The following is a 15,565-nucleotide window of genomic DNA, read 5'->3' as shown; positions in this document are numbered from 1 at the left end:
AAATTCAACCGGCATGTGGAGTGTAGGTGTTTCACCAAACTTTTATTAATTACTTTATTGTTACTACTCGGTTCCTACAAAGATCATTAATCATCGCTAAATCCATAGAAATTCGAGGATTTCTGAATATTGGACATGAGCAAAACTTTCCGAGAAAGGCTTATGTTTGCGTGTCTATAACTAATTTTTTCCAAATGAGACACCCTGTATTTTATTTATCAGATATGTTCTTCAAATCATAACGAGTATTTTGGGTGCAAATTTGTTTTATCCATCTCTTATAATTTCCGAGACATTGAATGATTTGTGAACTTCTTCCTAACTCGTTTTAGTCACAATTCGTCTTAAACAATAGATGTCGTTATTGGGCCAAAAACAATGCTTGGAAACAAAATACACTAGATGTCGCCATTAAACAGGGACTTTCAATTCACTTCTAATGATCTTTCAATCGTCTCAGAACGCAGTGAATCTCAATTTTCCAGCCTGATTACAAAAACTCTCCCAGGGACAATCCCCATTTTCGAATACCCAATCAACAAACCAAAAAGATAAATAAAAGTCGCTGACTGAGTGTCGAGTACCATACAAAGTATGTGAGTGCTGACTGAAATAATTGTACACCTACTGGCTGCTGTTCAGAGTGTTCGTAATACGGTGCATAAATTATTTTTATTGGGATTTAGGATTGGTAAGGGAAGATATCAAACTCAACTCAGCTTTTGTTGGCGGACTTCAGTGGTCGTCCGAACTTGTTAATGTGACCAGCGGAGGTGGTACTCGCTTCAGTTCGAATTGCGCGCGTTGTTTACTTAAGGTGAGTACCATTTTTAAGTCGGTTTACCGATTTTGTGCCTATGGAGGTAGGATAGGTGGTCCTGGAGAGGATCTAAGTAGAGAGAGTTACTTGGCGTTGTTAGACTAGTTTTCAGTTGTGGGTTAATGTAGCCGGGGTAGTTCTCAGATTTATTTGGGTTATTTTAGAGATTTTTCCTTAGAAAATTTGAGAGTAACTAGAGTGCATAATTTTCAGTCGAGAGAAGTTGTTAAGGGATAATTGGAGAAGTGGCCCTACTGATTTTCACTTGAAGATTGGTATAGTTCGAGCAGTACTCCGTTTTATTTAAAATATTTTTGTTTTACAAAGTTTCCTTTGTAAAATTTTAGAGCGATTAAAGAAGACACTTTGGTAAGTTTAGAGTTTCTCTTCAAATTATATGAAAATGGTTGCAGACGTATAAGGGCAGCTCGAGGCAAAATTCTTGAGAAATATAAAGGATAAAAAATAGAAACATACAGTATGGCATTAAAAAAAAACTTTGTGAAATTCTTAAAAATAAGTACAGAGAAAAGTAAAGGTAAAATTTTCAGAAACCATAAGAAAGTTGAAAATTAAAATATACAGGGTGTCGCATGTGAAAATTAGAAGCTTTACGTCTGAACATGCGGCACACTTTATTTTTAAACTGAAATGAAAATTTCTCTTTAACCTTAAAATTACAGGAAAATGTTTGGAGTCTCCAGAATAGGGGAATAAAATTATTAGAAACTAAAGGGAGATTAAGAAACAACTAAGACGAGAAAATGAACAAATTATTCGAGTTTTGAGCCCCAAAATGTTCTAATTTTTTTTTTATTTTACGAGTGAAAAGGAAATTTTTGTTTAACCTCCAAATTACACGAAAACCTTCAGGTTAAGTGCAAGTTCAGGTTCACCTTTAAACTTATTAAATATTAAATTACTCGATAATTGGTAAAGATAACTATGATAAATGCGTTATTTGCGGAAAAGTTGAGTTTCAGTGTCTCAAAGAGGGAGAACATGATTTCTTTAAAATTTTTAATACTTGAAATCAAGAAATCTTAATATATTCCAGGTTTGTGTTCTATAATTTTTTTTTTCTCTGGAAAGCAATTTTTCGGCTTACCCTAAAATTAAAAGGAAAAATCATTAGAAGTTGTAAAAAATTCAAAAACATTAAAATCCATAGAGTGTTACATTTTTTCACAGAAACAAATTTCTGTTTAACCTTAGGACAAGAAGAAAACTTTTAACATTCGAAATAGACACAACTATAATGAAAGTGACCATATGGTGTAATAGAAATAAGTCTTCAGAATATACAGGGTTTTTCGTTTGAACAATTCAAGTTTTGGCTTCTACAAGGAAACATGATCTCAAGAAAGTAATTTTACCATTTACCAAATGATTACCGGAAAACGCTGACATGTAAGTATACAACAATGTTCAAAATTATTAGGAACTACAGAAAAGACCAAAAACGTCAAAATATACGGGGCGTTGCATTTAAAAAATGTGATTGTCGCGCTCTAAAACGGAACGTTTTCTTTGGAAAAAATTTAAATATGTTTAATGTTAAGATGCGAGAAGGCTCTTAGTCGTACGAGTAAGGGCAATTTTTATCAAAATTATTAGAAATTATAAGATAATCGAAAAAAATTAAAATATACAGGGTGTTTCATTTGAAAAAACATAATTGCATTCTCTATAGGGAAACATCTCAGAAAAGTAATTTTCTCGTTTACCATTAGATTACAAAAAACCTTGATATTTAGATGTAGAAATAAGTATACTTAAAATCTTGAAAAATTCTTTAAAAACCGAAAACGTCAAAATGGACCGTCAAATTTCCAAAAACAGATAAAATCGGGCTAACACACAAACTAAAACGAGCTAAATCAATCTGAATAAGGTTTCGATTACGGTATAGTACAGTACGAACAGGTACAGTTATATCAAGAAAAACTCTGAATCGACTTTGAAACTCTGTTTAAAACAATTTGAAACCAATAAATCGATCTGGATTTATTGCACTTGCCAAGAAACGAATAAATCACGATTCTATAAGCAGACTTAATACATAATTTAGTCAAAAAAATGTGGGTATGTTTACGCATTCCTCAGCCAGAACTGTTATTGACCTGCCCTAAGATTTACAGCAAGTAAAAGTGTTTTTGGATTAATCTTTCAGCGTTTTCATAATAAATTTAAGTTGAGCTGCGTCGTAACTTTAAAAAAATGCGTACTTTGCGGTTAAAAAAATTTTAAAATGTGTAAAATTAGATTGAAAAGATCTGCAGTCTTTCCCATGAGAAACTTCGCAGACAGCACTACGTTCTAAGCTGTTAGACAGTGATAACAACGCTGAGTGTATGTACATCCTTAAACAGGGATTACCGACATTCGGAGCAAAGCAATAATTATTCAGTATTCTCAGTGATATACAGGGTGATTCAAGCAAGTTTACAAGCAATAAAGGCATGTATTGGCAGGAAGAGTGAGTCATAACCTAATCATAATTCCTAATACATTAATAAACTATGTTTCATTCCTAAAATAAATAAATCAATACATCCTGACATGTCTAAGTGATACGAAGTTAGCGATAACTAAGAACTTTTATAAACAAAGTTGAGGTTCACTTGGAACGAGCAGAGAAGATTCACTTTAGCACTAAAGATAACGAGTTTCATGTAACAATTATTGTTATGTAAATATTATCACCGGAGCATGGGTGTTTGTATATCAAATTCCTCAATTATTTAAACTAAATTAACACACCAAAGTTTTGCATACTATGCATTGTAACTCGAGTATTCTTAAATTCAAGGTGATGATTGCCCCAGAGACGTTAAATATAAGATAATAATGTGCCCGCGTAAGTGAGTTGTTGTGTCAAAGCCCTTGTGGCGCCATCCAGGGGCACTACTAAATACGCGTTTCCGCTAGAAGGTCAAAAGAGGGATTTTCGAAATTTCGTCACCCGCGAAATCTTCGAAGAAACACCTCATTAGTATTCAAATCTCAATCAACCGATTAAACGTGATGTTTATTGAGTATGAATAACAGATTTACATGGCATCATGTTTATTTTAATGTAGTATTAAGGAGAAATAAATAAAAACAATAACAGGAACACGTAACGTTCGGTTTTGATTGATGCGTTTGACGTCGGTTTCGAATGGATATGCAAATGGTTCTTATGGGAGAGTGATGTAATGGTATCTGTCCAATTACCCTAAGCCGGATTAAGGCACAATGCCGGCTCTGATAAATACTGATGGAAGGAAGCCTAAAAGCGAAATTAATGGGAAACTTTAATGCGACACAAATAACACATGGAAAATCACGGCAAAAGCAAAAAAATTTTCGGCCGTGACGAACGGTGCGCGGAATCCAAAAAGCGTGGTACCTTTACAACCTTTTTTAACGATCCCCGCCTCTTGGCAAAACACGAAACCAATTCGAAAAAATGCAGGGAAAAATAACTGAGAGAGTGGGCTGGGTGCAATTATCCAGTATTTTTAACTCTGAGTGCTTTCAATTACTGGAAACTCCATTGTTTACACCTAGTTTGTAGACGTAAACAATCCAATAGGTCGTTCCATCTATGAGCGAATTGCCGAGGCTCTCTTTATGTCCGTTTGGTCTTTGATCATGTAACAATCCGTTAACTTAACTGCGGTTGACACCCAATTTAATGAACTTTACAACTCTGGCTTACATACGAAAATAACCCAATCAGATCAATTCCTCGTCATTGCAGCCAAACGACATCACTTAAAAAGGAAGCCAAGGCGATCGTTAAATAGATCTGTCACTTCTTCTCTTCCATTACTCCATTCGCATGTGTTAATTAACCCAATTAAGGCTGAGCTTGACAGCGTTTCAAGCTGTCAATTAGGACTAGCGCCGGCTAACTTATCGCACACTCCGTATATGCGAAAGAAATAAATGGCCGCCGAAGCTGGGTCATTGAAAACAATGAATTTGCGTATAATAAAAGATGCATTATCGATTGATAGTGATATATGGAATTTTGCGGCTTGATAAATGCTCTTGTAATGGCTTGATTGACCCAGAAACGACCGCCTGCGCTGAATTGGTGAATGCTAATTAGGGTTCTCGCGTCTTTGTTTTTCTCGTAAATGGAGCATGTGTTCATGGGGTTAAAGGCAAGTTCAATGCCTTGGTGGTTTATGGGTCGTTCAACTGGCGAGTAAGAAAAATAATGCGATTTGATGAGGTTCAAAAGTTCGAAAAAATATTTTAGTCGGGAGATCGAAGCTCGGATTTTTTCAAGTGAATCACCCTATGTATTGTTCAATTTTCGAAATCTACCGTTTTGTAATGTTAATTCCATAATACGCATCCCTGTACCCGTGCCTCGTGGTTTTCCAGTTTTATGAGGTGTAAAGACAGCACGTGAACAATCCTTTCTAAATAGAGATAAAAAATGTCTTCATTTTGGCGCCTCAAAATTTGATTATTTTACACAGGACATCCTGTATATTATTTTATTTTTTTATATATTATTAAAAATTTTGAAGCAGCTGCTCCCTAGGAACAGTTTTTCTATATATGTATATTCCTATGGTTATCTTTATTGGCTTTTGGGCAATATAAGCGTATATAAGGCGACAACTTCGAAAAAAACTTAATTATATTCTTTTTGCTTGGGACACCAACATTCATTTTTCTTCAAATTGTACGCTCAGTATATTATCCGATTTTTTGAACCTACAGGTCCGTAAGATTAACCTCAACACATATCCCTTTGCCCGTCTCTCACGGTTTTCGAGTATTTCGAGGTTTAATGGAAGTCTGTCGACAACGCTTTTTAAATGAAGTTTTAGATTTTTTTCCTATTTAGGAGCCTAAAATTTGTTTTTTTATCTAGGCCACCCTGTATATTCCCAAGTATTTTGAAGCTGCTAGTCATTCAGAATAATTTCTCCGTGCACCTTCCTGTGGTCATTTTTATCGCTTTTTGAATAATTTAAGCATATAGGAGGTGGCAATTTCGGAAATCCTCGAAGTCGAAGTTTTCCCCCAGGGCACGCTGTATATCATTAAATAGTTTGAACTTACCCATGACAAGGGACATTTCTTTAACGTACCTTATCATAGCTATCTTTAACGAACTCCGCTCCTTTCTATGGAACACCCTGTGTGTTATCCGATATCGTGAATCCACTACCCCTTGGAGTAATTTGCCAACAGACCCCCACACGGAACTACGTCAAAGATATACCCAAGTGGTATCTTCAGGTCTTCAACATAATTATCGCCGATATTCCGGTATGTTTATGAGGCAGAATATTTTGTCATTGATCAAGAATTTGATATTTAAAATTGAAGTTAAAAAATTCGATTTAAATATTCATGTCGCTTTTGAATACATGAATAATCAGAAAGGTGCTAAAACACGCAGCTACTTGGCCAGGTGCATCTGTTTTATATAGACAATTCTCCAATAAACCTTGTTTTAATGGTATGTAAAACGAATATACTAACAGCCGCTCAAATTATATTAGTCAGACATGACTCAATCCATGATTGAAGCGTGATTTTGGGGTTTTGCCCATGGACTAATAAAGGCAAATTGCCAATTCAACCACGACCCAGACCCAGGTGCTTCAATGGGTACGAAAAAGCATTATGAAGCTGATTTAATGGACTTTGCTCAATAAACATCATGTGCACTTTTTCGAGTCATGAAATAAATCAGACCTGAACCGAATTGTTTATGCATGTTAACCCCCAGATTGGCGGTCAAAGGCTTGACCTAGATCACATATGTCAAAGACAAATTCTGAAGTGAATTTGGAGCCTCGAATACTCGAGGGAGATGAGGAAATCTAACTGGAAATATACAGATTTAATTAGCAATTAAATTTTATTGTCTACATTTGATCTCTTCACTCAGAGATAAATAACAGCTGTGTGTAATAGGAATCTTATACAGGAAGGAATTTTATTCTATCTATAGAAATTAAATCTGTGAATTAATTTAGGTTTCGTGGTACCTCCCCGGTGTAAATTGCACGGGGCTATCGGGGGTGATGCAGTGCAATGAAAATGTTTTCCCAATTCAACCCAGATATTGAAATTAGTAACTTGCATCTGGGTTCCAATCGGCGGCTAATTAAAGAGCACCCATCAGTGAGGTTCGCGAAACAGCTGGTTCTCATTAACATACAATCCCAATCGGCAATTTGCTGCACACATTCCTATGTCTCGACATCAATTTTAGGCGCTTGCAGTCTTTGGATTGAGAGACCCTGAACTCAATTCCGTTTCAAAGTTAAGTGGCCATGGCAATAAAATCTACGACTAATAAAACAAATACAGAAAGAGATTTAACCAGTGACGTGCTTCATTAAGCTCCGTCATCTTGATTAAGGTATAATAGCGTCATCTTGCGAATTTGAAGTTATAATAGGGGACCCATTCTGAGGGGGTCGTCTGGTATTGAAAGTATCATCTTTCGGTCTTGGGCTGAGTCCTCATATTTTCAATGTTTTTACTTCACTGTTAATAAAACAAGCAAGGCAACCAGGGGAGTGTCCTAAGTGCCTTTCAAGAAGGTAAAAACAGACTCCGGCTGCCTCCTGAAGGGTAATTTTGAAAAATTCTTTAAACATTTTTTAGTGCTGGTAGAGGCACCTATAAAATGATAGATTGTAACTGACTGCCGGTGTAGCACCCAGGGTCACATCATGAATAGATTTCAAGAGGTTGAAACACACTCAAATTTGATTCCGAAAGGACAATTTTTAAAAATTCATAAATACTTTCGAAAGCAAGCTGCATCACTGATTATTTGCAGTAGTCTTTAAAAACGAACCACTGTAGCCCACTGTGAGCAGATCAATCAGGAGCGTATTTGCAATAAATTTCACGAGGGTTGAAATAAGCTCAAGCTGACCCCCAAATGTATTACTTTCTCCTAAAGACAAGTTACGCCACTGGTTTCTTCACAGAAGTCTTTAACAATAATAAACATAAGTCCATTGTCAAATAAGCAGCCAGAGGCGTATCAAACGCAGATTGTAACGGATACCAAGTTTCCCTGGTTATTCTAAAATGCAAATAATACATTACCTGTCTTGGGATAATTATAAATGGCCGCTCTCAGCTCTTCATCTTTGTCTGACATATTGCAGACTGAAATTTCTCCAAGAAACTGTTTATCTAAGACTGTAAGTTCGGCAAGAGTAAACATACTCTTAATATGGCTGCCAGCCTTTAAGTTTAAATCCAAGATTATGTTAAACTCGCCATTTTAACTTTAGGATCTTGCCTGAGAAGCGCCACCTCTCGGTGAAATCTGGCGTCACACACGCACGCCTCTGCCTCTTAGCGCCACAATTAACGCAATTCGCTTTACTAGTAATAAAATAAACAAACATTGAAAGAATAACATCTCAGTCAGTGTTAACAAATCCGGTTACGCAATGATTGCCCCTGGTTTACTAATCAATAAATTTCATCCTTAATTACCAGTTGCAAGAACTAGATAGTAAAATAAACTATTGTTTCAGATGAAGAACCCCCAACTTCTATGGCACAGTGCCTTGTTGCTTGTAGGATTCCTTGCAATCGCCTCGTTTCAAACATACGATGACTTTAGCGATCTCAGGGGGCCCTACTGCTCCCAGATTGGATGTTGCAGAAATAGGAAAGATACTTGTTCAAGGGAGATAATTGGTAATGTCGATATCATTTGTCTACTTTTGTCTACCTTATTTACCCTCTTGAAAAGTTTTGTTAAGATGTTAAAAGCACCATTTTTCTCATTTTTGTCGATTTTAATCGTCGGGTTCATAATTTTAGATTGTCTACATTGTCTACGTCTTCAGTTCTAGTTGTAAATACATTGTTAGCTCTTGTTGAAAGGGCGTCCCTGGAAGTTTCTATAGCTCCTAAGCAAATACAAATAAACCTGCGTCATTTCTTGCAGCTGAGAGGCTAAGCCCAAATATACTCAACCCACAAATTTCAGATTTTTCCCTTCATTCCTTCTTCAATTCAGAAAATATTTCAAAATAATTCGAAATTTAATACAATAAAATTTTATAGGAACTTTGTGTTATTGTGACGATTTCTGCAACCGCACGGACGTCCACGACTGTTGTCCGGACTACTGGTCACACTGTTGGGGAATAAACATTACCACTCCACCACCTCCCCCCACCACCCGAGCCCCACCCGAGGAAATCCGATCATGCACCTACAAGAACCGAAATTACAGGGTCAACGCCACCATCAGAGACAATTGCAAGAGATGGTAAAATGCCCATAATCAAACCCCAGTTGGTACCACTTTTCAATTTCTCAACAGCCAATGCATAGCGACTGGCATACGAAAGGTTGAAATGATGTGCGACCCCGATGTGTGCATTATCGAGGAAGACATTCTCTATAACGTAAATGCAGATGATCATGGATGGACTGCCTCAAATTACTCGATTTTCTGGGGGGAAACCCTGAAAAGAGGCATTAAATACCGGTAAATTTCACCCTGTTAAAAATGACTTTAACTCCGGGTGTTTAACGTTTCATTGTGATTCAGATTGGGAACTTCACAGCCCCAAAAAGACGTCATGAGGATGAATGCGGTGAAGCGCTATTATGACCCTGAGGCGTTGCCAAGACAGTTTGACAGTTATACACGGTGGCCCAGATATATCTCCGGAATACAAGACCAGGGATGGTGCGGGTCTTCTTGGGCAATTTCCACTGCTGCCGTTGCTTCTGATAGGTAAAAAATCACTAATTTTCAAGTTAAAGTCAGCTTTAAAAGCATTAATTTAGGGTCAGTTTCAAATGGCTTTAACTCCCGCTGTGCCGGCTACGATTGCTTTAATGTCAGCTTTAACTGTCGGTTAAGATTTTACTGTCAATTAATTCTTAATTAGAATAACTGACAATTAATTCAAATATTCTTCCACATCTTGACCTTACCCTGCATCGCCTTAAAACAGGCTTTAAGTGTCCTAATTAATTTTGCTTTAACTTTAAAAAGCTTCGGGAATAAATCGAGTGTGCTGTGTTCAACTTCAACCCCACTACCAGATTAAAACTGACTTCAGCTCTGCAAAATCTCTGAGTTTTAATTCCGATTTTAACTGAAAAAAACTCTAGATACGGAATAATCTCGAAGGGCAAAGAAGAAGTCCAATTAAGCGCCCAGAACATCCTCTCCTGCCTCCCAAGGGCACAGGGCTGTGAGGGGGGCCGTTTGGACAGAGCCTGGACCTTTGTTAGAAAATACGGGTACCACTCATCAGAAACCCCAAATCAACCCTTATGAACAATTTCTCTTGTAGGGTGGTAGATGAGCCATGTTTCCCTTATACAGGCCAAAGTACGACTGCTTGTACGGTGAGGAGGGCAGGACCCTTAAGGGCTGCAGGCTGTACCCCTCCGAAGTACTCTGACCGAACTGAGAGGTACAAAGTGGGACCTGCGTATAGACTGGGCAATGAAACTGATATTATGTTTGAGATAATGAGATCAGGGCCCGTACAAGGTGAATATCTTAAAGGTGAAAAAATCAGGACTGAAATTAAGGTTTTTTTTTAGCTACATTGAGAGTGTATCATGACTTCTTTTCGTATAAAGGAGGGGTATATAAGCACACAGGATTGTCAGTGCCGCATTTGCAGGGGTATCATTCTGTAAGAATTGTAGGATGGGGGGAGGAATTCACCCCTAGGGGGTACCAGAAGTTTTGGGTAGGTTTTTTAGGATTGCTGGTGGTAAATTACGAGGGACATTTTTTTTTCTACTGCAGAAAGTGGCTAACAGTTGGGGTTCCGATTGGGGCGAAAACGGGTACTTCCGCATCACTCGCGGTACCAATGAGTGTGACATTGAATCTTTCGTGTTGGCAGTATGGTCTGAAGTGGACAGAAAAATTCTCACTGCCAATTCTTACCTCAATAATAACGCAGTCTGAAATCGACCACAAAGCCTCTGCGATAGTCAGATTTAGCACCACTCGACTCTTCAGTTTCATCCAATGTGTTCTTCATTTAACTGCCACAGTTTTGCATAATATTTAAATAGTTCGAAATAAGGTTTAGTAGGCAAATAGATGCGTTATTTATTTTTTTATTGCCTTATATTAGATGTAATTTTTGGATTTACTTTCGTTCTTTACGAAAGAAAGACAAAGAGATCCTGAAGTTCGCGTTTATTTGTTCATAATATACATATGTGGCTTGGGGAGTTTCACAGCTCCCCCGTGCGGATTATCTTAATGAGCCCTTCAATATTGTTATTCTTGATGGCGTTTCTGCAATGGTTAATCATAACTGCCGAATTCTGTCCCACTAAAAGTTAATGTATTTATAGTTTATAATAATAATTATTTTAGTGAAGGTTTTGTGTTTTATTGCCAGAGATAACCCAATTTAACGCTTTCCTAGTCAGAGTTTAGGGAGTCTAAATGGATGCGAGTTTATGAAACATTTTTACGACCTCTGTTAACCCTCAAAATACTGAAAAATAAAGGGAGATAGGCGAAGAGGAGGTCAAAAGAGGGATCTATTAGGGAATTTTTCCTACCTACTGGTTGGTTTTAAAATTTGATGGTGTGCTATTTGAAAAAACTCAGTTTCGGAAGTCCAAATTGAAGAAAGTTAAAAATTACACCCCATTTCAAGCACTCATCCTCAAAATGCTCGAAAACTTTGAAAATTTGGTATAGGGACATCTATACAAAAATTTGCCCTTCTGAATGGTACATTCTAGAAATCGAGCAACATGGGACGATCAATAAGAAAAAGTTGAATTTTAGTAACCCTAAGAACAAGGAAATATTTTTTAATTTATCGCCTCACACAGTCTTCAATAACTGCTAAACCGATAAAGATGAGGATATGAATATGTATTGAGGAATTATTGCCGATGATTAGCAGGTTCAAAATATGCGATAATATAAAGGGTGTTCTATGTAAAAGAAACTAATTTTGGCGCTCTAAATGAAAGCAAGTTAACCCCCGATTAAAAATGTTTGTAAACATCCCTGCATTAAACTTAGAATTACTCAACAAGCAAGATCAGTAGGTATAGGAACTTCTACAAGAAAATTTGACCAACAGAGTGATGAAATCCAAAAATTTATGAATACACATAATGTCCTATATGAAAAGAGAGAGAATTAGGGGTCCAACGAAAGCAAATCTCCTAATCGAAACTGACCAATATTTTCAGAGAAAACTCTGCACTGTGACTTAAAATGACTTCTATTATTACCTCTCAATCTAGACGCCTTCTGAATAATAGAATTAATCCTCTTCATGGTCTCAATCCCCTCATTATAGTTCTGAGCCTTGATATTATACCCATTAATCAGAGATTTGTTGACATTATTAAGCTCATGATAATGCCCCACCATCTCCTTGCTAAAACCACCTAAAACTATCTTCCCTCCAACCCTCAATCCTCAACCTTACACGTCATTCACTCTAGCATCCTCAGCCCTCACGATCAAACTCCTGATCTGCCCCAACCGATCAGCCACGTCGGTATCCAGCCTCAGTCTAGCCTCTTGAATATCACTCAACTTCTGCATCAATTCCTTCAAGTTCGCTTCTTCCTCGGGGAAAGAAGCTCTGCTCTGCAAGATCAAGTCCTTCTCATAGCATCACTGTCGCAAGTCAAAAACTCACCTCCAAACTCTCCAGCTTCAAATAGCTTCTCAGTGATTGAACTAAATCTGCAGCCAAAAACATGCTGTTGCACTGGAAAGTGACTTTTCCAGCCACCTCAAAGATCATCACCAAGTCAGTTTTATCTCTCAAGCACTCCACGTTGACCACCAAAGAAGGACCAGAATCAAATTCGATGTCTGAGGAAAGAATGAAGCTTTGATTGATCCACAAACAGACTCTTTGTAGTCTTTCGGTGATTTTGAACTGGACTGAGCCTTGAGGGGTGGTTTTAGGGGGTGCTTTTTTGAGGGAATACATGGAAAAGCTGGGGAGCTGCTTTGTGATCTCGAAAACGTGGTATTGGACGCTATTAGGGTAACCCACTAGGGCTTTAAGGTGGATGTCCACGCTTCGGTCTATGGGCAAGTGGAGAGGGATCGAGACTCCTGAGGTCAGCTTTGACAAGTCTGGATGCACCACATGGCTCTCCCCCTTGAAGATCCCTTCGGCAAATATTATTACTGCTTTGATTATCGTGGAGTTGTTGGTAGAGACGTAGAGTTCAACATGAGGCTGAAACTTTATCATCCGTTTATGGTTTTATTAGGGAAAACTGATAGTAACCTTCAGCCTTTTATCTCCTCGGTTGGTTGTAACCACGATCTGTAGCCTGGTGCTTGAAGGGATGACCCCAGTAGACTCAAAACTATCGACTTCATTAAGCACGTTGTTGTTGTACTTTGAATTGTTTTCATAATGGCGCAGCTCCATCAAAAGAGACTGTTTCTGGGAGAGAAGGTCTTTAATGGTGTCCTGTTCCACACTAGAGGTTCCTAAGGTTACCATCTTAGTGGTGGTATACCCCCTCACTGGAAAAACACATGATCTGAAACATTGTGGTATTTGAGGAGGGAGGACATGAGCAACCTTCCCCTTCAGTAGAAACGCAAATTAAATCGTTCCTGCCCATAGATCTGTAGTCACCCTCGACAATCCCTGCTACCCCTGCTGACATCGAGTCTTTAAACTGCACCTCCCCACTTTTAAGATTCCTGCAGTCTATTTTCCCATTCGACCAGCCTGTGATGAGCTGAAAAGTTGCTTGGCCCAACAGATCATAGGGGTGCATTGAGATTGCAAAGTTTTTGGACTGAAATGGCAGTTAATTCTCATGATTCATAAAGAAAACTACATAAAAAGTTGAGTCTTGGAAAATACACGAAAATCGATTAAATCGAAAACCCTTTTTTATAAGTACCAACCTTGACCCTCCATAATCGCACCTCCTTCTCGTAAACTCCCACAGTACCATTAGACACAGAATACCCAAACCTTTGCTCAGGCAAAGCCACCAAACCAGACACGACCTCAGTTTCATTGTGTTCAACAATAACTTGATCTCCGCTGAAGACTCTGATGTTAAAATCTTCACAGCTTACGATTAGCTCATTGGTACCATCATTATTGTAGTCCATCAGCACCATTGAAGTGACAATATCCCCAATCGCCAGCCAAAAAACATCGTCGCCTTTATGGTTATAACCGTGAATCGAGGAGTTACCCCCCACTAGAATGATGGAGTTGGGGTGGTTCCTGAAGGAACCCACGGTGAGCGATTTAACACCATCCTCGCAATCTTTATAGAACAAATCCTTGTTGTCGTGTACATGGTAAACCAGGAGATTTGAGCTGGTACCAATAACTAAGACATCTTTATCTTCGTTGGGAACCAACGAGCCTACTTCCAGGGCTGTAATCTTTTGGTTGAGGTTCAAGGTGGCGATTTCTTTATTGGATTCCGACCATATGAGCTTACCTACAGCGGGTTGGTTACGCCGATGAGGGTTGTGTATTAAGACCTATGGAATTTTGTTTTTAAGAGTAGGGCAAGAGTATGGATGGTACCTTATCAGTGTTGGTTGCAGCGGTAAGACATGGATGGGTGCCATCGTATTTGCCAATAGTCACTAATCCTGGCAAGATTTTATGACCTAATTCCAACGTGAAAACAGGCCTTATGTGTTTGTCCATTGCAGGACTGTGAAATGACGCGATTTCAATACAAACATATCCAAGAGGTATTGATTAAAAAATAATAGTGAGGATTCATAAGGAGACGAATTATTTATATCATAAATCAACAATGGTACTATATATTATTTTGATATAACTATTAAGAGTGGAGAGTAAAAACGAATGATTACGGATCGAAACAGGCACAACGGCAAAGTAGCATTTTTGATCTCGATCACAGTCTAAATGTTGCCTCATGCAACAACCCGTACTAAAGCACTTAGTTGTGTTAATGAATTGTAAATTTAAAATTTTACCAATCTGTGGGGTCATAGTTAGCACATTAAATATGTTCTATACGTCTGAGGCGAATTTTTAATTATTTTCTTAATTTCTGGGAATAACGCCTCAGACACCAGTACGAATTGTTTTAGTGGAGGAATTCAACTCTACTCTCGATTAAAACTAATCGAGATTAACATTCAGCCTTTATTAAGGCAGCAAAATAATTATTATTAATAAGCAAATTAAATAGTTATTGAAAAGTCTTGCACATCCACCATTTTACTTTAAAAAAATGTTTTGGCGTTGCGTCATCTATCCACAATAATTATAACTTAATTTAATCTCAGTAAGGAAATCTGCAATTTTTCTCGTGGTGTCATCTATATACTATCACAACAAGTAACTCTTAAGTTAGATACAGAAATCTGTAATTGTTTTCTGTCGCTGTACAATTCCGTCACCAGGAAGATTAGAGCAACTAAATTTGTTTTAACTTAATCTAATTTCTCTTGGAAATTTTTGCATCATCTTGACTTAAAATTTCGAAGTTATTATGCAAGTTGAAGCATACTACAAAACTTCGAATAGAAACAAAGGGACGAGCTCAAAAAAAACTAAACTTTCATAATTTATTTTCTAATATTACGATTCACATACATGAAAATATTCATCCAAATATATAAATACAAAACCAAAAACTAAATAGTATTCATTGAAATCGCTAGCGCGTAGCTCCATCAGAAACGTGTCAACGAGGAATCTCCAGCCAGAAGCTATTGACACAATTCTTTTTATCTTC

At 37.6% G+C, this 15,565-nt stretch overlaps 2 protein-coding genes across 2 annotated transcripts; one reads left to right on the top strand and one right to left on the bottom strand.

The window, feature by feature from the left end:
* Nucleotides 1–583: 583 nt before the first annotated feature.
* Nucleotides 584–11,193, top strand: Swim (Secreted Wg-interacting molecule). Its single transcript, XM_066393024.1, has 9 exons — nt 584–817; nt 8,350–8,515; nt 8,888–9,095; nt 9,150–9,317; nt 9,381–9,569; nt 9,953–10,084; nt 10,138–10,340; nt 10,394–10,545; nt 10,605–11,193. Exons 2-9 carry the CDS (start codon nt 8,350–8,352, stop codon nt 10,767–10,769), a joined length of 1,383 nt encoding a protein of 460 aa, XP_066249121.1. The 5' UTR covers nt 584–817; the 3' UTR covers nt 10,770–11,193.
* Nucleotides 11,033–14,597, bottom strand: LOC136410728 (Bardet-Biedl syndrome 2 protein-like). Its single transcript, XM_066393023.1, has 8 exons — nt 14,374–14,597; nt 13,731–14,327; nt 13,396–13,618; nt 13,093–13,337; nt 12,487–13,041; nt 12,271–12,434; nt 12,071–12,219; nt 11,033–11,145 (listed from the first exon to the last, which is right to left on the bottom strand). Exons 1-8 carry the CDS (start codon nt 14,497–14,499, stop codon nt 11,045–11,047), a joined length of 2,160 nt encoding a protein of 719 aa, XP_066249120.1. The 5' UTR covers nt 14,500–14,597; the 3' UTR covers nt 11,033–11,044.
* Nucleotides 14,598–15,565: the final 968 nt, after the last annotated feature.

The sequence above is a fragment of the Euwallacea similis genome, chromosome 9 (genome assembly GCF_039881205.1).
Source record: "Euwallacea similis isolate ESF13 chromosome 9, ESF131.1, whole genome shotgun sequence".
Taxonomy (NCBI): domain Eukaryota; kingdom Metazoa; phylum Arthropoda; class Insecta; order Coleoptera; family Curculionidae; genus Euwallacea; species Euwallacea similis.
The sequence above is the reverse complement of the archived record's forward strand: the minus strand, read 5'-3'. Positions and strand labels throughout refer to the sequence as shown.